At 30.8% G+C, this 25,201-nt stretch overlaps 1 protein-coding gene across 3 annotated transcripts in view; it reads right to left on the bottom strand.

Moving 5' to 3' along the window:
* Positions 1-25,201, bottom strand: part of dom (domino helicase) — a 209,334-nt gene that overhangs the window by 92,310 nt on the left and 91,823 nt on the right. For all 3 annotated transcript variants that reach the window (XM_075364173.1, XM_075364174.1, XM_075364175.1), the window contains 6 exons: positions 19,688-20,143; positions 17,620-17,924; positions 14,777-15,149; positions 13,266-13,462; positions 12,082-12,196; positions 4,712-4,822 (listed from right to left, as the gene is read on the bottom strand). In XM_075364173.1, coding sequence (XP_075220288.1) covers positions 4,712-4,822; positions 12,082-12,196; positions 13,266-13,462; positions 14,777-15,149; positions 17,620-17,924; positions 19,688-20,143 — 1,557 coding nt within the window. The remainder of the gene's footprint in view (positions 1-4,711; positions 4,823-12,081; positions 12,197-13,265; positions 13,463-14,776; positions 15,150-17,619; positions 17,925-19,687; positions 20,144-25,201) is intronic.

The following is a 25,201-nucleotide window of genomic DNA, read 5'->3' as shown; positions in this document are numbered from 1 at the left end:
ATATATTAATAACTTTGTGAAAATAAAATAATTCATCAACAAATATTATTAAATATCAATATTTAATTTTATTTATGACATACACATATATATATGAAATTCAAACTACCAAAAACACTGAAATAGATAAGACCACAAATTCCAAGAACAGATTTTGATGGGATCCCGCATCTTCAGTTGGTATTTAATTCTATATTTACATTAATTGTTATTATAATTTGTGAATTTACAAATTTTCAAAATTGTTTCCGTTTTATAGATTTTGAAATTTATTATGGATGAATACACAAATTCTGCTGTTCGGTATTAGAGTAAAATAAATTTCAAAATACAAAACAGTAACAATTTTGACAATTTTAAAATTCACAAATTACAAAAACAATTTATTTTAATATAATTATAGAATTAAATAACAACTGAAGAAGCAGAATCCTGTGAAAATTTATTTTTGAAATATAGTAAGTTTAACTTATTTATTTTACTGCGTTTTTGTTGGTTTAAATTACATTTAATATTAAATTATATTAGCACAGTGGTCAATATATTAATGAATTACTTGAATTTTCAAAAAAAAAATTAAAAAATAAATATATATTAAATTCTATAAATATAAACCACCTTGCTTTTTCCTGTTTAGCCTCCGGTAACTACCGTTTAGATAATTCTTCAGAGGATGAATGAAGATGATATGTAAGTGTAAATGAAATATAAACCACCTAGTACAGAATATTGAAATAAGAAATATCTTACCATAATTTTATCATAAAAGTACTTTCGCGGGATCCAGCATCCTCAGTCATGATTGAATTATTTAATTAAACTGTACATTAAAAGGTTGTGGTTTATTTTAGAGTATTTTTAATTTTTAACTTTGTAATATAGTTTCATTAAATAAATTCAATCATGATTGAGTATGCTGGATCTCACAAAAGTATTTTCATGATAAAATTAAGATATTTCTTCCTCAATATTATGTAATTGGTAGTATGTATTTTTTTTTTCAATATGAATTTGAAATGTTTGTGTATATATATATATATATATATATATAGAGAGAGAGAGAGGGGGGGGGGAGAGAGAAGAATTTTATTTTCATTTTACATTTAACCCTAAACAGAATAATTAGTTTTTTCAAGTAAAATGTAACAACAATAAGGTTTTTCAAAGTACATATACAATAACAATTATTTATGTTATTTAGAAACATCTGCATTTGCCTTATATAACAGTTGATATTAGATTAAAAAAAGTAAAATTATAATGTATAAGGTTATATTCTATTGGGGATTAATGTAAGGTAATTAGTAATGGAGGTGATTTATTAAACATCCACCACATTCTTTAAATGTTATTTTGAGGGGGTCTTTACCCCTTTTTGAAAAATATAATGTTTTTCAACTAAATACTTGTGTCTCTTAATACAAAGACAACTTGTAACTACACTCTATAGTATAAATCAAAATCCAGACTAATGAAAAAATAAATAAATAAAATTACAAAATAAATCAGATTAGCAACATTCTACACCATGTAAACAATAATGAATATGGGCTGGTAACTGCTTTTAATATTGTACCACTGCAAGGACAGCATTCAAATAAATACATGAATACCACCACTGATCGTTAGGACATTTAACTCTCAAATACACTATAGATATGAAAAATATATCTAATAGGATAATCAATGATCATTTCACAGAATAGAATAAATAATAATGCTATAAAATAACGAATATATTTAAAATTATTCCAGTCTGAAAGACAAAATATTCTAGAAAAAAAATTATTTGCAATTATGAAAAAAATATAATTCAAATTCAAATAAGTGACAATTGATCTTAATATTGGATTACCTAGAACTAAAAAAAAATCTATACAGAAATAATTTGTGGGTAGGTACAAGTATGACAGCAACATTAAATATTCTAGACCACACACATATAATGAATGAATATAGCTGGCTTCTTTTAATATTGAATCACTGCAAGGACCGAATTCAAAGATATATAATATAATGAACTCTGGTGATCATCAATGTAAATTACAATTCTGATTTATTAAAGGTTAACATTTCAATTTTTACAGTTAACCAATCAATCAAACCTAAAGATTATAATGGAACATAAAAATGCTCCTATGGTGGTCCAACTGTTATCACAAACAAATAATACAATACAGACCCTAGATTTGAATTCCATTTTAGTCTAGGGCACTAGAATTTTTCTCTACTTTCATAAGTAAAAAAAAAGACCAAAAATGTAAGCAACATTCTAGACCATGTACATATTAAAATGAACATAGGCTGGTAACTGCTTTTACTGTAGCACCACTGCAAGGGCAATATTCAAATTGAATAAATGAATAATGCTGATCGTTAGTGCATGATCACTGATTGTTGTTATTATACAAGTCATAAGAATAGGAAACGTCCCTTTTGTTTAACTCTTGATTTATTACAAAATTATACACAAGGTAATTTGTACATCTATATCCTGTACAATACAATGAATAATCAGTATACATTTAGAGCCATGTAACTAACTCATTAATGCAAATTAATAAAAAAATACTTTATACATGGCTAATTTTAAAGCCTCTAAATTTCTAAATAATCTTATAATCTTATATGAACGTTTTAGGGAGATTCTCATTCTGAGACATATAGCAAGTAAAATTCTAAACATGCACATTCATTAATCATCCTTTCGAAAATGTATATCTGGATAAATGTAAAATTTTGGCTTTAAAATAAAGGCATTTTTAAGATTGAGAAAAAACTGTTTTTCTTGTTTATACGTTTTTATAATATATATCATTTTCATATTTATGTTTACACTGTTTCCTGTTTACACTTTTTCACAGAAAGACAATCAACAACATTTTTTTGATTGTTCAGATTTGAAAAAGAAAAATCTTATACTTGTTCAGGGACACAGAGAACAAAAAATTAACTTTTAAAAATAATGAGCTTTGGTTGATGGCATTTCCTCGAAAGAGTATATGAATAAAAAGTTTCTACAGGTTTGTTCTGTGTCAATGTATCCTTATTTTTTTATTAAGGCAAGTTTATTTGATTTCAATTATATCACCTGAATTATAGGATTACTTCATTATGTAATACAGCCATGACTGATATGTGGAACAAAAGGCCTCAAATGAGCCTGACCAGTTCTTAAATTTAAAAAAGAACATTCATACCAAACATATAGATGTGGACATTGTGATTTCTATATAAAGATATTCTACAACATAGAATGACATGTAGAATAACATTCTGCAACATATATATGTTGCAGTTATGTTTTTATAAATATTTTACATATATTACAATTTTAGCAATCTTTACTTATTACATAAAGTTATAAAGGTAACTTAAATGTACACTAATATTTTATGTAAATGTCTTCTAGTTTTAAGTATCATAAAGTTTGAATTATTTCACAATCTCGGAAACAAAAATGTTTTTTTAGAATGTTTTAAACCATTTCACTAGAAGGCTACATCAACATGAGTTAGCACAATGAAACTTGCCAGCTACTGAAAACAAATGGATCGCCTATTAAGGGAGGTTTTTTTTATAGGAAATTTCTAAGTGATACCTTTTTTTCCCTGTTTAGCCTACGAGAATCACTGTCAGGTATTACTAGAGAGGATGATATGTATGAGTGTAAGTGAAGTGTAGTCTTGTTCAGTCTCAGGTCGACCATTTCTGAGATGTATGGTTAATTGAAACACAACCACCACAGAACACCGGTATCAACGATCTAGTATTAAAATCCGTATAAAAGTAACTGTCTTTACTAGGATTAGAAGGCTGGAACTCTCAACTTCCAAATCAGCTGATTTGCAAAGAAGCGTTCACCACTAGACCAACCTTCTTTCTTTCTTTCCTGTTTAGCCTCCAGTAACTACTGTTTAGATAATACTTCAGAGGATGAATGAGGATGTTATGTATGAGTGTAAATGAAGTGTAGTCTTGTACATTCTCAGTTCGACCATTACTGAGATGTGTGGTTAATTAAAAACCCAACCATCAAAGAACACCGAATCCACAATCTAGTATTCAAATCCGTGTAAAAATAACTGGCTTTACTAGGACTTGAACGCTGGAACTCTCGACTTCCAAATCAGCTGATTTGGGAAGACGCGTTCACCACTAGACCAACCCGGTGGGTCACTACTAGACCAACCTGGTCGGTTTCTAAGTGATACCTGGTCAAAACACAACTAGCTTGAAAAATGGACCACGGATTTAGGAGCTTTTTCTTCTTTAATTAACAGTTGTTTCTGAATAATTTCTACAAAATGTATTATACATGAATGTGCTTACGTAACTGAAAACTAGGAGAGAAACTGTAATAAAGAATAAATTATAAATAATTTAGCATAATGTGAGCAATATTCTAGACCATGTGCAAATATAATAAATGAACATAGGCTGGTAACTGCTTTCACTATTGCACTACTGCAAGGGCAGAATTCATACAAATAATGAACCCCGCTGATCGTTAGTGCATTATTAATTCAAAAACACCTGATAATAAGCAAAATTGTTAAGTTACTTGAGTGAAAATACTTTTGATGTAGTCTTAAAAGTTAATACAGCTATAATGTTTTTTCTATCCAGAATTACTTATATCAGCCATTGGAAGTTCATTATTATGATCAAACAAGAAAATTCTATTGATATCAAAAAATAATGTACATACCTCTTCATTAAGCTGACGTCTTCTTTCAGCTTCTCTATTTAGCACTTCAGCCATTCTTGTATTAGCATCGTTTTCACTTGCATCAACACTAAACAGATCTTGAATAGTGGACTATAAAAAAAAAATTATTCCTAATGTTCATTCAGCTAGTCAATAATTAAATATTACATTTTTGTGTTATATATATATATCTCAAATTTTTTCATATCTTCAATATTACTATGTTTTTTGTTAAATAACATACTTCAGTGAGTTTTGTGAACTGCTATCACATTTTCTTTAGAATCCTACAAAAATAAGATTTTTCAGGACAATAATTCTTGACACAGATTTAACCTTTCTGAAATAGTTTTAGTTTTGTGGGTTGAAAAATCAGTTAAATCCAATCAAAGAGCACAAAAAATATCAGATGTAATATACAATATGACACCTTATAACATCATTTAATATGAAACTCTTTAACATTTAAATAAGTTTTCGAACTTGAAAGAAAAAAAATTTTAATTATATAGAATAGTTACTACAAGATTATGTAGTAGAGTAGTTTGATAACTTCATTAGTTAACTATCAGATCTAATAATAAGAAAGCTTTAGTAAATACTTACAAGAAGCACATATAATAAGCAAAGATATGTTACTAAACATACATTAATATATAACATTAGAAAAACTAAATATACAATTTTCTACAATGAACAATTTTTTTTACTTTTATTTAAATATCAGTTAAATCTTAATAATTTATTATATCTCACAATTTATTACATCTCAGAATTCAGATAAATTACAAACTATTAAACAGTTATACTTTATATGAAAAATATAACTTGTTTGTTTCAAAATTAATCAAAAACCAACTTGAACAACCAAGTACAGAATTATAAAAGTAAATGAAATGACAGTTACCTTTTTTTCTTCCTAAAGCACCTTCGTGGGATCCCGCATCATCAGTTGTATATAAGATTTATGAATATAAAATTACTATCAAACATAATTTTTTCTTAAATTTCAATTTAAAAGATTAAAATTACAATCATATATACAAAAACATATGAAGTCAAATTAAATAACTATATATGACATCATATATATATGTCATAATTAACAAATTTTATATTGAAATTAAATTTAAAAATAAAATAAATAGAAAAACTAAATTATTTATGTACATTATGATTATATCTATTTTTATCTAAAAACGTCCTACCATCTGTTGTCGTTTTTATAAGTGTCATCTTCATATTCTGTCTTCAAATCAAGTTGGAAATTCAAATGGGTATAAATCAATCATGGTTCAAATGGGTATAATCTAGAATGATATTTAAGTTATTTTTATGATTAAAAATATTACGGTATTTTTTTATTAAACTTTTAGTTATTTCTATAAATTATACACAAAAAATTGACAACGTATATTTAAAATATTTATACATTGATAATGTTGTTAAAAATATTACTAATATTTATGATAAAAAAACTGGCATACAAGACAAAAAATCATATAATACTATATATATATATATATATATTTTTTTTTTTTTTTATTTATAATAAATATATAACAATTTCCAACTTTCAGACAGGATATGAAGATGACACTCATATAAAAGCGGCAACAGACGACAGCATGTTTTTAGATAAAAATAGATATAATCATAATGTACATAAATAATTTAATTTTTCTATTTTATTTTTAAATTTAATTTCAATTTAAAATTTTTTAATTATGACATTCATATACATTTGTAGTTATTTTATTTATCTGACTACGTATGTTTTTGTATATATGATTGTAAGTCAACCTTTTAATTTTAAAAAAATTTTTATATTTGATATGTAGTTTTATATAAATATATCTTATTTATAACTGATGATGCGGGATCCCACAAAAGTGCTTTTGGAATAAAAAAAAGGTGTCATTTCATTTACTTTGCAATTCTGTACTTGGTTTTTCATTATAGTTGGTTTTTTATTATAAAAATACAATATACTGGTACAGAGGAGAATATGGGTCTCTACATTACCCTAGAAGGAACAAGAAACAATTTAAAAACATAAAAGATCTTGTTTTTTTATTAGAAAAAAAAACATAATTCATTCATCAATTCATACTTTTAAAACATACTTGCCTCATTTTTCAAAGCTACAACACACATTTATGGGTTTCATTTCCTTTCACTTATTTTATTTATTAGTTACCCATATTTTTGCAAATTTCATTTTAGTATTTTTATTTACTATTAAGACATATTTGAAAGGCTGAAGCCTAATTATGAAGCTGCTTATTTTTTAAGGTTTTAGGTTATTTATATGAATATTTACTTAGTTTTTATTTTTAAATTTAAAAAGTATTGAGAAAAACATAAATTTTTTTATGATAATGATGATTATAATACTGAGTGCTGGTAGTGCAGGTAGTTTAAGTATTAGCTTCCTGTATAGGAAGTTGATAGTTTAAGATCTGAATGAATCAATTACAATACTGAACAGGTCCTTGATACTGTCCCAGGCCACAATTCTGACGCTAGGCTCTAAGTATCACACATCCAACTATGAAAATTGATGAGTAAACAATCTACAGGTACAAGACAAGAGATGCAGTTGCCAATAGGCTTCAAATCAAGCAACTGCATTGTGTATCTGAAGACCTCCAGAGTACAAGAGCATACAAATGTAATGCACACTGAAAGTAACAAAATGTTGCAACAGGTGCTGCCATGCTTCATTACTACTACTCCAAAATTGTTGACTCATGCCCTCATTTTTATAGCCACCATTGTTATAGAGTAAAGTACACCTGCTATATCAATGCATCTAAACCAAGCAGTGATGGAATTTTTAACAGCAGAAAAAAGGAAAAGCTATTGACATTCATCATTGTATAAAAGCCAGTCATTTTTTTGAAACTGTTAATCTAAATGTTGAAAATAGGTTGGCAATAATAAAATTTTATTGGTAGCAAATATTTTGACCAGTTTTTGTGACTGTTGAGAAGCACCAACAGGAGATGGATGGATATTCAAAATGCATCACCACCCAGATAGACAAATCAGAAAGAGTATAATATTGTATCACTGGACTATCAAAAAACGTGCTTGTGATGAGAACCATATGACTTACAAAAAAAAAGAAGAATATTGTTTAATGATAAAGAAAATGACTTCCTTTTTTTAATATGTTGTGATGGGAGGTGAAACTCAGGTACATCATTATGACCCACAAGAAAAACAGCAGCACATGGAATACTGCCAGTGGTTCACCACCACGATAAAAAAATCAAAACCCTCTGTAAAAAAAAAATTCACTTCGTGTTCTGGGACTCCACACACATGATGATATGTGAATGATTACCTGTAGCTGGGTTTACCAGTGATTGGTTGCGAAGGCGGAAGGTTTACTCAGCAAGAGATAGTGGAGGCTATCGGCAAATTGAAGAATAAAAAAAGCCCAGGGCCTGATGGCATAACAGCTGCCATCATTAAAGGACTTACAAAAATAATACCTTGGGAAATGGTGGACATTGCCAGCTTTGGCCTACAAAACAGGTGTTTTCCTGACTGCTGGAAGGCAGCCAGGACGGTCTATCTCCCCAAGGCAGGACCAGCCAATGAAACAGGAGGTTTCGTAGAAAGACTTATTGAAACCAGGCTTAGGAAAGAAATTGAGGAGAGGCAATGCTTACACCCAGAACAGTATGGGTTTAGGAGAGGATGCTCTGCTATAAGTGCTATTGAAAGAGTTAAAAACTGGGACTTAACAACTAGAAGTGGATCCTGGAGAGTCAGGAAAATTCCCCTCATGATTATGCTCGATATCAAAAACGCTTTCGGCACAGTACCGTGGATAGCTATAATAGAGGCCCTACAAAATATGCACATAAGTGACTATCTGATTAATCAAATTAATCATTACCTCCATCTTAGGTTTATCGAAGTTAAAACGCTTGAAGGTAAAGCTATATATCAGGTGTTTGGAGGCATTCCTCAGGGATCCGTGCTTGGACCAACCCTGTGGAACGTCTTCTATGACAGGATTTTTAGATTAAATTACCGGGAAGGGGTATCAGTGGTCGGCTATGCGGACAACATAGCGGTTCTAGTGGAAGATAGAAATGTAGATATCGTAGAGGGCAAAGCCAATCGAGCGCTATGTCTAATTGACGAGTGGCTGGAAAGAAATCAGTTGCAGATTTCCCTTAGGAAATCTTGTTGCATGGTTCTTGCTGGTAGAAGACCCATCAGAAACATAAATATAAACATCAGAGGAGAAAGAATCATCGAAGTCAAAAAAGCAAAATACCTTGGTGTTCTGCTAGACAAAAGCTTAAAATTTAGTAAACATGTCGATATGATTTGCAACAGGGTTACCCCCACCATTAAGGCCTTGAGAGGGCTTTTTCAAAATCATGGCACAACTAAGATGGAAATCAGGAGGCTGATAACGGCGGCCACCACATCGGTGTTATTGTATGCGGCCCCGGTATGGGGAAATGCAATAAATAAACAGAAATAAAACTAAACTAAAAAGTGTTCATAGACTCGCTCTGCTTAGGGTGGCTGCATGCTACAGAACAGTGTTGTATGATGCGTTGTGTATAATAACAGAAGTTCCCCCTATAGATTTGCAAATTAGAGAGAGACATTAAGAGCCACGGGACTTCCCAGAGGTGAAACCATAGAGCTAATACAGCAAGAGTGGCAGAGTGCGTGGGTGCACTCAAGAGTTGGGGATTGGACGAGAAGGTTACATAAATACATGGGTTGGCAAGAGACTGGGTGCGTGAACTTCTACGGCACGCAACTATTGACAGGCCATGGTTGTTTTGGTCAATATTTATTCAGAATCGGGAAGAGGGCCACGCCACTATGCGTTTATTCTCAGGAGATCGACAATGTAGAACACACCATCATCGCATGTCCCAGATGGGCTGATAATAGAAGGGAAATTTTAATTAATAGACTGACCCCTGACAATTTAATTAATTGGATGGCGTATAGTCATGAAAATTGGGACTGGTTCAAGAAGTTCGCGGGGGAAATTCTCCGTATTAAAGAAGACGAAGACAGAAGACGGGGGGTCGTAGTTAAAGTAGGGAAGGGAGGACAGTCCCTCCCTGGAGGGCCCGCATGCTGAGGTGTGGGGGGTTCCTGAGAAGGGAGGGAACTGTGGGGTAAAGTTAAGACCGAGTCCCGGCCGGCAGTGACGGCCCTGCGGGTGCCTTGGTGCTTAGTGGGGTCGGTGCCACCGGTTTGAGGCATGGCAAAAGATAAAGACCGAGACCCGGTTCCCTGCCGAGCGGCTGAGGGACGGCGTTGCCGGACCTTGGCCATGAGGTGGGGGATTAGAAGCATGGCAAATGAAAAATAAAAGATCCGAGACCGGGGAGGCTAACCTGCCATGCCGGACGTGCTGCCGGTGGGTGGGGGACACCTCCTTGAGTATATGGACACTCTCCCCGACTGCGTATACTTAAATGGATATCCGGTCGGGGCGAGAAGGGAAAAAAAAGCTGGGTTAACTGGGTGTAGCCCCCAAAATAGGAGTAAGATTAATAAACTTATGGTAGAACCGTCAATGTTAGTCTTAAGTATATAATTGGATTCTACAGCAAGACTATAATATAATTAATGAATTTTATAAAACAAGTAATATTCAAATACCATAGGGATCGGACGCCTGTGTAGGTACAGGGCAAAGCCCCTATAATAAGGGTAAAGTTTTTAATAGCTCACAGTGTACAGACATCTAAGGCCTAGGGTGCTTGCTCACCTCAACAGAGAGAGCAAGGAGCAATACAGAGGTGTAAAATAAAAATTGTCATTGTTAGTCTTAAGGATTCAACTATATAACAATATATGCGGATCTTGTGTATATAGTGGAAAATTAAATACTGCTGTAGTATTTACACATTGAAGACCTCATGGTATGAGGGGAGGGTGCAGTGGGAGACGGTATGTGCAACACATGCCCAGACGCCAGTTAGGTTAGACGCAAGAAGGGTAGCTCTCCTGGGGAGGGGAATCTCAGCCACCCAGAAGAGGAGGTTGGCTACCACAACACTTGTTGGCAACTGATGTAACGCCTTATGACAGATGCCTGTTGCTCCTGGAATGTTAACATTAAAACTGGGTTAACTGTAATTTCTGGGCAACATATATAGATGCATGGATGTTAAAATACCTTAGGAAATGTTTATATCATATTCAACAATCAACAAAGCAGATAATTCTGCAACATGATAATGCTTGCCAAACACATGCAAGTGCTAAGTCTCTTGTGAAGTTGAAATTTAAACCTATTCTACATCTTTTACACTCACCAGATTTAATGCCCTGAGATTTTTACTTCTTTCCACAATTTAAGAGGTATATTAACAGTATTCATTTCTAGCCAGGTTGCGAATCAATGAATGACCACCAGCATTCTTCACTGTCAAAATGAGGGAACTGGTTCACGCTTGGAAGAAATTGTGACTATGCGGAAAAATAAATTAAGTTTATGTAGCAAATAAAATGTACTTTTATGCCATTTTTTTTAATTTGACTATCTCTTTTCACTTGTGAGTTTGAGCAGCCCATCACATGATATGAGTTTTTTCAGCACTTTTAACATATTCTACAATGATTAAATGAATTATTTAAAATATATCCAGCCTTCAACATTCAGGATTCGTATTCTGCTTCAGAAGCATCCAGTACTTCATGTTACATTAACATTATTACTTAAGATTATTGTTTATCACTGGAATAACTATATAAACTGAAGCAACACTAGTAGAATGAATACTTAATGTTATATTTCATATTCCTGATTTCAAAGAACTTCACAATACACTTTTTTGATTGAATATATTAACCATAGATTTGTGATTACATCACTTTATATACGAACAAATTTACAAACAAAACTAAACATAAAGACTTTAGCAATTCAATTGATTAAACAAATGCAAAGTTCATCTACCATAAAATTCTAGTAGAACCTAATATGCTGGAATCAAAATTTTAATTTCAGTTTATTAAATTAAACCATTGTTTGTATATTAAGTTATTAAATTAAGCATTTCATTTTTATACATCAGACAAAATGTGGTTTTATTATTTATTCCAAAAAAAAATAAATATAAAAGAATATATGTTAACATCTAGACCATATATTCATATAAGTAAAAATAGTAAAAATATGTAAATACATTGGTAAGTTTTCTTAATTTAACACTACTGCAAGGGCAGAATACATATAGAAATGTATGATTGTTAGTACATGAATAAACATAATCAACCACATTAGTCATAGTTGTCAATTTTAATGTAAAAATATCTGAAAATTATTATAAAGAAGCTGTAAATAAACCAGCACATTAACTTACACTTTTGAAATAGGCTGTTGTGAAATTTCCACCCTCAATTGCTAAATCTCCTAACATTCGTTTCTGATTTGCTTTCTTCAGAATATTCTCTTCAACAGTCATTTCACTAATTAACCTGAAAATATATTAACGATATGAATAGAATACATTTTTTTTTTTTTTAATTATACTAGATAAAAAATTAATATAATATAAATACATACTTTTACTTCACAAACATTACTTTTAGACAAATTATTCATTCATCACTGAAATATCTATAAAAACTGAAGCAAAAATAGTACGACATGCTATTTTAAGACATAATGAATTCAAATCATGACATAACAAAGGTAAAGACGTGATTGAATCATTTATTTGATACTTTTTTAAATTGAAAAAACTAAGAAAATAAAAATTCAATACCGTCCAATGCTTTGAATTCTTTTCACCAAAGCAATCCTTCATTTCAAAAGCTTATACTGGTCCTGAAACATCTCTTTCGCTAGGGCACTTACAAACCATCCTCAAAAAAATTTGATCAATTTTTAGCTTTCAAAAATGATTTAACTTTATTGTTTTATTCTACCATTTAAAAATTACTGCCTTTTTTATCTGCTGTATAATTTCAGTAATATTTTAAACTTAAATGTTTAACAGGAAATTTTTTATTTTAATCAGCTAATTGGTTAATTGTCTTAAAATTTAGGGTTTTATACTAAGACTTTGGGAGATGAAACTCAAAATAATGATGTAGAATAAACAAAATTCAAATGAAAATATTTTTAAAAAATGAGAAACAAAAATTTAAGAATTTTCAAGTCATTAATTTGCATAAACTGCAATAAAATGTTAACTAAGTATTTAAACTATGTAGTACACACATTAAATTAATGTTCACATTCAAAGTGTTTGGGACTTAGAACTTTTCACCCATGTTGTAAAATGGTTTTAATTAAAAGTTACTAACAGACAATATTTCACCAGCTACACTCCAATCATCAGTATTACATTAATGGATAGTTAAAATATTGATGCGTAGCCAAATCATAAATACTGTCAGCAGTCGTATTTTTTTTACTTTCAAATAAAGAATAACAGCATTACTATAGAAATATATATTATTACTATAAATACTACATACTATATTACTATAAATACTATATTAATATATATTATTACTATAGAAATATGGCACCACTTACCTATAAATATGAACATCTCTAGTTTGACCTATACGATGACATCGATCTTGTGCTTGGGCATCCATAGTTGGGTTCCAGTCACTATCATAAAATATTACTGTATCGGCACCAGTTAAATTGACACCAATACCACCGGATCTCGTTGTTAATATAAATGCAAATATTCTTTTGTCAGCATTAAATCTTTCCATTAATGCCTGTAATAAAGAACGACAATATTTTACATTATTAATATTTCCAGCTACTATATATAATAAAAGGTGATACTATATATAATAAAAAGGTGAAAAGATTTTTTGATTCACTAATCAAAAAATGTAAAGTGCATAGTAACTCTTTTTAATGTAGCTTAATAGACTCAATAGGTTGTAAATACACTTACATTATTTAACAAAAAAAAAGAAAAGAGAAAAGGAATCATCAACTAGGAAGAGAATTATCAATAATTATAAAAACCCAAATTCTTATTCTTTTGGTGTACTAAAAACTAACAATTGGTAGTTTATCATCAGATTTTTTATCCGGTATTACACAAATTAATCCAAACGCAGAAAATTTGTTTCTCTCAGAGTTTTGCCTTAATCCACAACAGGCATTTTCTACTTTCTAATAATATAAAGTTGTTCTATGTTTTTATAGTAATGGCTGTATATTTACAATGTTTTGTAGAAATTTATTCAATATGGTAAAATTATATTTCATATTTTATACATAAAATGTTAAATCCCCTTCATATCAAAGAAAGGGCAAGCACAGCTTTGAAAAATTTCATGACAGCTACCAGTTTAATGATAAGAAGTAAAAATTACCTACATTATCTGTTGTGGATTTAACTGCAGCTAAATAGAAAGCTCACTAGCCAACTAAAAAGCAGCTCTTCACACCTCATGTACAATGGAAAATCAGTACATCCATTGAGTAACAAAGAAGAATAGAAAATTAACACTTTTATCAAAAGCAAGTTACATATTTTAGGGATAAGTGTATGGTATGTGGAGCAGCAAGAAGTCTACTTTAAGGACCTTAAGGTCTAAGGTTTGAAGCCACTAGATTAATTTTTTTTTATATCTGTGGTCATATACTTTATGAATAGACCTTGCATAAAAATCTTCTCTATATTTATACAACTTTTTTTTTTTTTACTATAATGTAAAGTAATTTAATTACTGATCAATGACACAAAGTTTGTTGACAATAAAACTAGATAATTTCAAATAGAATTTGATGAAAGGTAAAATTTTTTCTAAGCTTGTTTTTATTATTTATTAAATTGAGAACTTGTTTATTTTATACATTCAAGTGTGTGCTTGAATTTATTATTATTATTTATAAATAAGTATTTTTAAACAACGACTATGATTTTATCAAAGCCATCTGATGTGAAAAAAATAGTGTCCCATAGCTAACCACCTCTTTGGAAAAATTTGTATATGAAGAGTTAAATCTCTACTAAAGTATACAAAGATTACTTCTACATGAAAAAATGTAAAACTTATTTTTCAAAATAATACCTGTCTTTGATCAACTCTTGTTGTTCCATCAAGTCTCAAATAAATGTGTCCGTGATAATTTAGGAATGATTCAAGGACGTCCAGCATCTTTGTCATTTGAGTAAAAATTAGGACACGATGGTGCTCTGATTTAAGCTGTCGCAACAAACGATCCAGCGTTTGAAGCTTACCACAATCATACTGAATTAATCGAGGATCAGGGAACTGTGTCATCATATTTGATGCAACTCTATGAAGACAAGCCGATCTTGATCTTAACTCTCTGCATACATTTTCATTACGTACTCTTTCTCTCCATAATTTCCATGGTGGAGGGTGGGAGGAATGCAGTCTAGGTTCACGAGCTACTACTGCAGGCACATACACTACAAACCTAGTAAAAAAAAAAAAAAAAAAAAAAAAAAAAAAATAGATATAATAAAAATCAATTAACTAATCATCAGCTGCTGACACTAATGCTCTATACTCTTAAAAATTGCATATAAAAAATTGTTTTTACAATATATAATTTTTCAGCCTAAGAGAGTACACATCTTATAAAAACTGGCTTCTCTAAACAACCAAAAACAATACAAAAAATACTAAATAATACTTATGGAGCATTAGTTATTTTTAGCTATTTTAATATTATTTATAGGCATTAAAATTTCTCTAATTTTGTAGTTAGCATAGATTTATTTTTGTAATACAGGAAAATTGATGAAGTGGTGTTGACCAACTAAGAATATTAAAGAGTGAGCATGGTTTACTTTGTCTTAACACCACTGGTCGACAACAGTAATCTTGCAATATTACGATGAGTTATTCCCCAGCCAATAAAAACTAACATCTTTCCATCTTTGTAACACTCACAAATATCCATTCACATTTTTATATCAGATAAATAACAATTACTATAAAGTTTGCCCTTAACTTATGCAGCCAAGAGAATTAAGCACTACTTTCCTATAGAAAGAAAAATGTAAATTAAATTCTAGCTTGCACTACTGTCCAAATTGTGCATGTAAGCTACTGAGGTACATATGGCCTGCTCACAATTCATTTCTATGAGAGTAATAGGACTTCAAAATTCTGCCAATCTTTGTGCTGAAGATTTGAAAATGCTACCATTTGTAAAACTAACATTACTTGAATTGGAAAGGGTACCAGCATGTTGATGTCAATCAGTATATTTGGCTCAGTAAAAAAAAAGAAACAGAAAATCAACGTGCTCTAAATTTTCATAGTATCCCCGACATCGTGCTAGTTGATCTTGATTGTGGCTATGCTGTATTCATTGTATCCTATGTCTTAGATGATGCTGACCTCAACTATTAAGGTTATATGTACATGATAATATATACCATGTACTTATGAGATTATAATCCGTGGGATAGAATACATGTGGCAGAATCCCTGTGTCCATATCTATGACTTACAGCAGGCCAAATATGTTAAGCAAAAGATTCTAAAAATAGTTGATAAATTTTTAAATGCTTAATTTACAATCAATACTGAACAAGCTCAACTACAATAGCAGGATATAGATTAATTTAATTTTGTTAATACAGTAAAACTGATCCACATAAGTGGTGCTGACCACTTAATGGATATTCAAGACTGAGAAAGGTTTATACTGTCCAAGTAAACCGTGTAATGTTACACATAACATTATCTTCTTTATATTACTCCAGACACAATTATATATATATATATAAAATGACGACATACCTAATTGCACAGAAAACTAATCACAGATACTAGCGAAAGCAATAAGTGCAAAGATAATATAATTAAACAGCTATGATGGTTTCACAAAAAGCCAAGCTGATACCATTATACATATGCTTCAATCATTCACTGTATCTTAAGATGAATTGTCTTTACCAGAAATCTTAAAAATGTTCAATCAATGTAATAAAAAATTATTGATTTTTAACAACAAATTCAATTTTCCTTACAAGCATACAAATATTTTATTTACCAATAAAACTCTTTCTTAAGAGAAGTTTCACACTATTTACTACTGAAATGCCTAGATTTAACAATGTTGTATCTAAGAAACCAAAAATAATTTTGGAGCCGAGAGGAACACACAACAAGGCGAGAGCAAGGTTGGGTTTCCCTTCGCCTGTTGGCAACTCTGGCAAAATAGCTGACACAGCATACCTGCAAAAAGCACCCAAGACATAAGCCACACTAGCAGCTAAAAGCCAGAAGTCGTGCCAATGGCAGAAATCACCAGGACTGCCTTTCTATCAGAGGTGTCCATCAGGGATGTAATGCTTGATATTCTGGCACTTCTATCCCACCTCTTACAAGCACAGAGCCTCAAGTACCTCCCCCAGTTGTTGAAAGAATGTCTAATAGACCCACAATTCAGATATGGCTAGAGTGACTTTGTACTTGTTGCAGTGGAATGCCCGTGCAGTTGCAGGCATGACGAAGGAACTACACCATATTGCCAAAGACCTACAAATAGATGTGATACTGCTAGCAGACTCACCTGAACTCGAACAACTCATCGACACCCTACATAAATACTTTTTGTATAGGACAGATACAATAGTACCACATGGAAATTGTCAGTGGTGAAACCGATATCCTTGTCCACAGGTGAATAACACACACTTGTTGATACCCAAATCATCATAATAGAGTAGTCCTGCGTGCATGTAGAGCATCTAGGCATGGTATACAGACTGATTTTGGCCTACAACATACTGGAATGTACCTTCGACTATATAGCAACAATCACCATCCTATTTTGAGTATGCTGTGGAAACTTTAGTTTCATTTGTTACAATAAAATAAAATACAATAATTATAATAAGAAAATATCTACTTTGGGTTTATTTACTCACCTACTAATTATATCATTAAGCTGCTCTAGCCTCTGTTCCACAGAGAGTATAGCACTTCTAAGCACATTTGTTTGAGTCCAATAATTTTCACCATAATCTGAATTTTGACACATTGTATGCAAACAATGAAGAAAGCCAGAACAACGCCAATGCATTCCAGGTGGAGGATCTAAATCGACTAGTCTTAAAGCTGTCTTTAAATCTTCACCATAAATAGGGTAAGCAAGACAACGTCTTTTATTCACAGCTGCTAATCTCTTTAATTTTTCCATGCGTCGAGCTTTCCGTCTCTCCTCGAGAATTGGCTATGTAAAAAAAAACAGGTAGTAAAAGAAATATACAAAATGAACTGATAAACATAGAATTAACAAGTATTACAACTAATAAATTAAATATTTTTCAGATTCTAACCAATTTTTTCAGAGTAGATGAAAGTAAAAACTAAAGACGCCCATTTTAACTACTCAAAATAGCAATTTACTACTTTAAATCATTTTTCTTGCTGAGACTATATGTTGCAGGATGGGTTCCTAAAAGTTTTAATTTTTTACCTGACCTTCATGTATATTATTAATGAAGTTGATAAACATGCCCTGTCTCTAACATATATAGAGCAGTTCACACCTAATGTCATCTCCTTTAGATTAACATTCAGAAATAATTTATTCACGATTATTGGGCAGACTTCAAAGCTTTAACATGAACACAGTTAAGAAGAGAACTATTCATAAAATTTTAATGAGAATTCATTTTAGCCCTGACTGGCTCTTCAGAGTGTTTTGTAGATTTTATCAAACAATAAGGAGTTGACTACAAAAATTGTATTACAGTGAGGATCCACTCCCATTCTTCCAGCATTATTGCAATAAACATTCACTAGAAATCTGATTACAGGTTCAGGGATCTAATTATAGCCAGCCTATATGGTTTTGTTTTACATGGAAAAAGTTATCTTTCTAGTGAAGAAAGACAACTACAATAATGGCAGTTAGCAGTAAAAGGAGTAAGGGGGTAAATGATATGATGAAGTTATCCTCTACTTCTACAGTAGTTAACTCAGAGTTACCTTCAGATTTTTATTTTTGAATTTTTACTTGTACTTAATCAAGCATAAACAATGCTCAGAAAAATCACAAATACTTCACTAATTTTAATTCACATACACTTCCATATAGTTCACTAGTTATAATATTATTCTTATAATAATATATCAACAAATATTTATGTACATAGCATATAAATTGATAAATTATACATTTAACATACCAGGTACCATCAGTGTTTTATTCAGTCTGTGAGTGAGTGTATTTATATACATTCAGTTCCAGGCTGCAAGAATGAATATAAAGAGAGATAATATAAAGTTAGTCAGATTAAAATTTCTTCTATCAATTATAAATCTGTAAAATTCTGAAACAAGGACTACATGACTAAAATTTCATGTTACAATTTATTCTGTAAGACATCAAATTGGGGTAAATATATAAGAGAATTTTTAAAAGTGCAGAATATTTTTATTAATAAAGAAGACACAATTAATGTGATTAAAGTATTTTCCTTTAGTTTTAAAGAACAAACTTGTCATAAAGTCGCTGCTGTATCATTATATCAAACATTTATCAATTCAGTTTTTATATGAATATACACAAACATTGATAAGACAGATATTTTTAAACCAAAGAATACTTCAGACCTTAAAAAAAAAATGTTTTACAGAACTTACAAAGTGAATCCTAATAATGATTTTTATAATTAGAAAAATCATATTTTTATTTGCAAGCTTAAAAATAAAAAAAAATTAAACCACAAGGCAAAATGTTAAATGAAGATGTAATTTGACATTAATTGATAAAAAAAGGGAGGAATTTGAAAATTCTATTTTGATTAATGTCTAGGATAGTTCTTATTAATTTGACAATACATTTTATCTATAAATTGAAATATTTTTATAAGTTTACAGAACTGATGATTAGGGTACCTTCAAAGTGTCTCTACATTAAAGGCAATTTATTACTACTTATAAAAATTACACAAATATTCTAAATGTAAAGGTAATTTCTTTGCTTACAATGTTAAAAACAGAGTTTGCACTGCTTTCTAACTGCTTCTTACGAAGTTGCAAACTAGCTTGTCTAGTTGTAACCATACTGCTGCTAGTAACAGTTGATGTTGAAGCAGTAGTAGTAGTTATGGCAGTAGATGTAATAGAACCAGCAATAGTTGTTGTTTTTGTAGTTGTAGTGATTGTACCAGTACTAGTTGCTGTAGAAAGTGCGGCTGAACTAAGACTACTACTAACACTGCTGCTGCTAATACTATTACTAGCAAATGAAGATGTACTAGCACTAGCGGTAGCACTTGCAATAGCAGTGGCAATTGGCAGTACACCTGGATTAGGAGTAGGGACGGGCTGCGAGACAGTGGAGCTGGTTTTTGTTAACAACGTGGTCATAGTATTAGTCACTGTCATGGTAACAGTAGTTGTGCTTGCAGTAGAAACACCAGCTGAACTCAGGATAACATTCTGTAAAAAAAAAAAATTATAAATATATATATATATATATATATATATATATATAAACTATCAAAAATTTTTGTTTTTTAAGAAGGAAAGTACTATTTCAAATTATGCCTGTTTATAATAAGATCAATAATTAATAATTTCATTTGAGATATAAACAACTAAGACATTATAATATTCTCTTTAAAGAGAGAGAGAGAGAGAGAGAGAGAGAAACACTGATTCATCTAATCTAACTGGTCTGTGTATACAAATGTCATGTTCTACTGCCACACAGGGAAAAATAAATGAAAAATAAAACTTCTATTTTTGGTATCAGATAACAAACAATAAAACTAAATTTTAATCAGATTAAGATTAGACAATGTGTTTTAAGATAGGTACTCTTAAAAGTGTTTTTCTTCAACAGTAATACAATTCATGCTTAATTGTTTCTGGGAATTATGGTTTCTCTCCACACCTATAAAAAAAGATACTGCAGAATATCAAGGTGCGATTGGAAAGTTTTAAGACTGGGCTTGTAATTTCAAAATGGCAGTACTTACAGGTTGTTGAAATGGATCTCCTTCAAAGAAATCACCTTCTGACTTAACACTGATTCCAATGGTATTTACACTTTTGGAAGCACTCCAGCAAAAGCCAAAAATTCCGCTTTCTCAAACACATGATGAGCAGGTGTGCATTTCATGGTGGAGGACCCCAATTCTTGTCTCACCAGAGTGCAGGCACATTTTCACAAAAACACTGAAGAACATTGATAGAATTCCTGGTTGATTGTCTGCCCCCTAGTGACAAATTCATGATGCATAATACCCATAAAATCAAAGAAAACCACCAAAATTGTCTTCACGTTTGACTGAGTGACCCTTTTGTCATGGCAAACTTGGACCCTTCCACTGCGATGACTGTGCCTTTATTTCTAGGCCATACCCTTTGTCACCTGTAATTACCCAATTTAAAAAATCTGGGTCAGTTTTGGTCCAATTAATCAGTTCTTGGATACTTCAAATCTGTGTTGTTTTTGCTGGTCTGACAACAAATTCAGAATGAATTTCACCGACATTTGACATACATTGAAATCTTCATTTAAAATTGGTTGAACCGTGTACAAACTTAAATGTAGAAACTTGAATTAATTCATAGTCATATCTCCTAATTGTAAGCATACGGTCAGAATGTACAAAATTGCAAACTTTCATAATGTTTTTGTTGAAGTGGAATACTGACCAGATCAGGGTCCATTTTCAACCGATTCACAGCCATCTTTGAATCTGTTGAACCACATAAAAACATCTGACCAACTCAGGCATTTATTCCCAAAAGTTGTTTTATTTATGAGAGGATAAATAAGTCTCCTAACCTGATTTTTCCGTTTTCAAACAAACTTTGACACAAACTTGTTCTTCATCCATTTTGCAAAATCAAAAATCCACCAAGAACTGAAAACACATCTTCACTCACCATGATGCAACTCTCTACTAAACAAAGACATCGTGGTGATATTTTCAGAATGTTTCAAGGACAAAACAGGCATTCACTTCAACACCCTCTGACAAACCTACCTGCTCCTATTGAGCAATGGTGGCACGTTTCTTAAAACCTTTCAAACACACCTTATATACCTTCTTATTGGACCGGCACAGTTTAAGATATGTTAGATTTAGGTGTCCAATTTGTTAAAATTTGTAGAATATAGAACAAATTCCTCCAGCCTCCAGGAATAGTTTCTGGTAATTCCACAGATGTAACTGGAGCCTATAAAAAAATTCAATTTATATAATATCAGTTGCACATTATTGACATACTTTGTCAATGGATTAAAAATGCAACCGCTATTATTAGCCCCATAAACTAATAAAATGTTTGCCATCTTTTACTCTATAACTGGTATATCAGTATTTCAGGAATAACTGCAGCACTGAGTATGGTTTCATGTAGCCAAAACATTTCTTGCATTCTGTGAAAAAAGGAAACTTATCCCTATTTTTTTTTTTTTTTTTGTAAATTGTAAAGAATTTACTCTTACTGGACACTATTAAAATTACTAATTGTATAAATCTGGGGTACTTTTCAAGATGACCAAATAGTAGTTAAATCAGTAGTAGTTAGTTGTAAGATGGTGCCACTGAAAGGAGAAAATAAATAAATAGATAAATGTACGTATTTTTTATTCTTTTTAAATACATACATTGTACTGTAATATCATTAAAATAATACGATACTGTAATAATAAAATAAAGTACAGTATTTTTTTGAGTGCAGAAATTTATATATCATTTACTATATAACTTAACAAGAACTTAACCTGTATTTCTGCATTAAATATGAGTCTCAATTTATGCGATTTCATTATACGTGGAAATTTTCCAGAATGTAACACCATGTAAATTGATGGTGCACTGTATAATAAATTTATATAAAAACTAATTACATAAATATATAGATAAATTTATATAATAAATAAATCTAAAAGTAAAAATAAAATCAAACCAAACTTAACCTATGCTATAAATATAATCTAAACCAAACTTAACCTATGCTTGCAAGCGAAGCGAGCGTAGGTTAAGTTTGGTAAGATTATATTTATTTATTACATAAAATTAGATTACAATTTTAATTTATTTTCTCCATACAGTGGTGCCATCTAACAACTAACTGCAGCAACTAACTGACTAACTACAGATCAGATGCAGGCCTCTTCTTGAAAAGTACCAATCTGGTACTAATTAAATTATCAACATTAATTCACTATTAAATACATTTAAAAAAAGCTGACAACAAATATGTAGCACATTCCCATCGCATAGTTTTTTCTGATGTATGATTTACACATACAACTTAATTTAAAATATTTATAATTTTATTTAAATGTAATATTTTTTGTATAGCTATACGTCCATGATATACTAGTACTCCTTGTAGTGGCAGGGGGTACACTATCAACACAGTATACCCACTTAGCCGCTAGTTTAGAGCATTTTTTGGGGTGGCGATTTAAAAAAAAAAACCTTTTTTTTGCAAATAATATTTTCTAATAGTTAACAGATGTGGCTAAGAAAAATAAGACCTTAATTGGGGAAAATATTGAGTTACTGAGGGTAACCTAGCTGTACAGCCTCACCTCCTTGACCTTTTAATTTGAAAATTTAATGACTTCATGTCCCATATACAGGAGTACTCTGACCAAGTTTGATCAAAATTAGTCCAGTAATTCTAGACATACAAGTCCTTAATCAGGTGAAATCTCAAAATACTGAGATGATCTGGCTCTACGGCTTCATCCCCTTGACCTTTTACGTTTAAAATTTAATGACATCAATGATGTCCCGTACACAGAAGTAATCTGACAGTGTTTGTTCAAAATCAGTCCAGTAGTTCTGGAGATATAAGGTGTGAAACACTGAATACACACACACATGTGCATTCAGAAAATTTCCATTTGGTTTTTTGGGTTCCTTAGGTGTTAAAACATCACGACCCAGTAAAAACAGCATATGCCCAAATCGGACCGATTACAATTCTTTCTCTTCTACAACTATAGCTCTGTTAAGTACTAGATGGGAAAATAAAATGTATAATGGAACAAAAACTTTGATCTATTTTTCTCAAAGCATGGTTTTCAGTTCAGTTCCTTTCTTCCAGAGAATGCCTTAATTGTAAAAAAATTGATTTTATATGTAAATAAATTTCCCATAAATATTGAAAAATGTATAAAAAGTTTGAACATAGTCTATGTACTGCTTTGGCTTGATGCGCTTGAAAAATTAACTTTGCTTCATAAATACTCTACGTTCATGGTAAAATTATATAAATATGTCTAGTATAATTAGATAAATGTGTTTACAATTTCAAAAGATTAAGTTTCGTATCAGACATAATTTATTGACCGAGCAAAAAATCTTCTGGTTTAACTTATGTTTCTGTTTATATTGCAGTAACAGTCTATAGCATGGTTTTTATGTATATGTAATGATTTAGCGTAAAATTTTCAATTTTAAAATCGTGACTTGAACTGAAACCATATGATATGAAAGATGAATTAATGAGAATTCTGAGTGCCATCAGTATAGAGAATTCAATTTCCTACACATTACTTAAGCTATAATTATTTATTTTTAATGGTTATCCTTTTTCTATAAAAAAAATCACAGAAGGTACTTCTTTCTAACAAAGGAGTGATTGGTTGAAGAGATGTTTATATTAAAAGGTTTCCACTAATATTGCTGACAAGCTGAACACACTCTTATTTTATAAATTCATTTTCTTTATAGAGCTAAAGTTTTTAAATTCGATACAAAATAAGTAAGGTTTTCTTCAGTTTGAAAGATGGCTTTATAGAATATACCTTTTCGTAACGTTTGTCACAGTCATGCAACAAGTGAAAATTATATGGTTAAGGAGTGGCAAAAACGAGATTCACTCCTGGACAAAAAATAAGTATGTTGCTTAAATCAGCCCTAAGAAAATTATTTTGCAAGCTTCACATATGAAATTGCCAATTGATGAATTTTGCTAAAGCACTGAATATAGAAAAATTTAAATATTTAAGATGAATTTCCTATATTAAGCCAAATTAAAAGAAGGAATACTCGTTGGACCTCAAATTAGCAAATTACTCAATGACAAAAAACATGCTAGCGGCACGGTATTCTTGATAATAACAAAGCAGAATATATTATCTTTTAGTACAAAATCTTTTGCTGAACTATAAAATTTAGACTGCCAGATTTTATTAAAAATTTATTTTCTACATTCCATCTTTCCTTTTCTCACCAAATTTGGGTACTGCGAGTGATAAGCAGGGAGAAGGCTTCTACCAGGATATATTACAAATAAAGGAGCATTATCAAGGCAGATGGGATGAATCAAGTAATAAGTGATGAGTAACTACTATTGGTTTCTCTAGACAGGACCCCTGCCATACACAAAAGGAAGAATTAATTTATTAGTTCACAGACTCCAGTTATCAAAAACAGTTACATTCTATAAGGGTTTTTTATTTAATACACAAAATAAAATATGAGTCTGAAAAATATAATGAAACATCTCTTAATGGACAAT

The sequence above is a fragment of the Lycorma delicatula genome, chromosome 4, assembly GCF_047948215.1.
Source record: "Lycorma delicatula isolate Av1 chromosome 4, ASM4794821v1, whole genome shotgun sequence".
NCBI lineage: Eukaryota > Metazoa > Arthropoda > Insecta > Hemiptera > Fulgoridae > Lycorma > Lycorma delicatula.
This window is presented reverse-complemented; position numbering and strand designations above follow the sequence as displayed.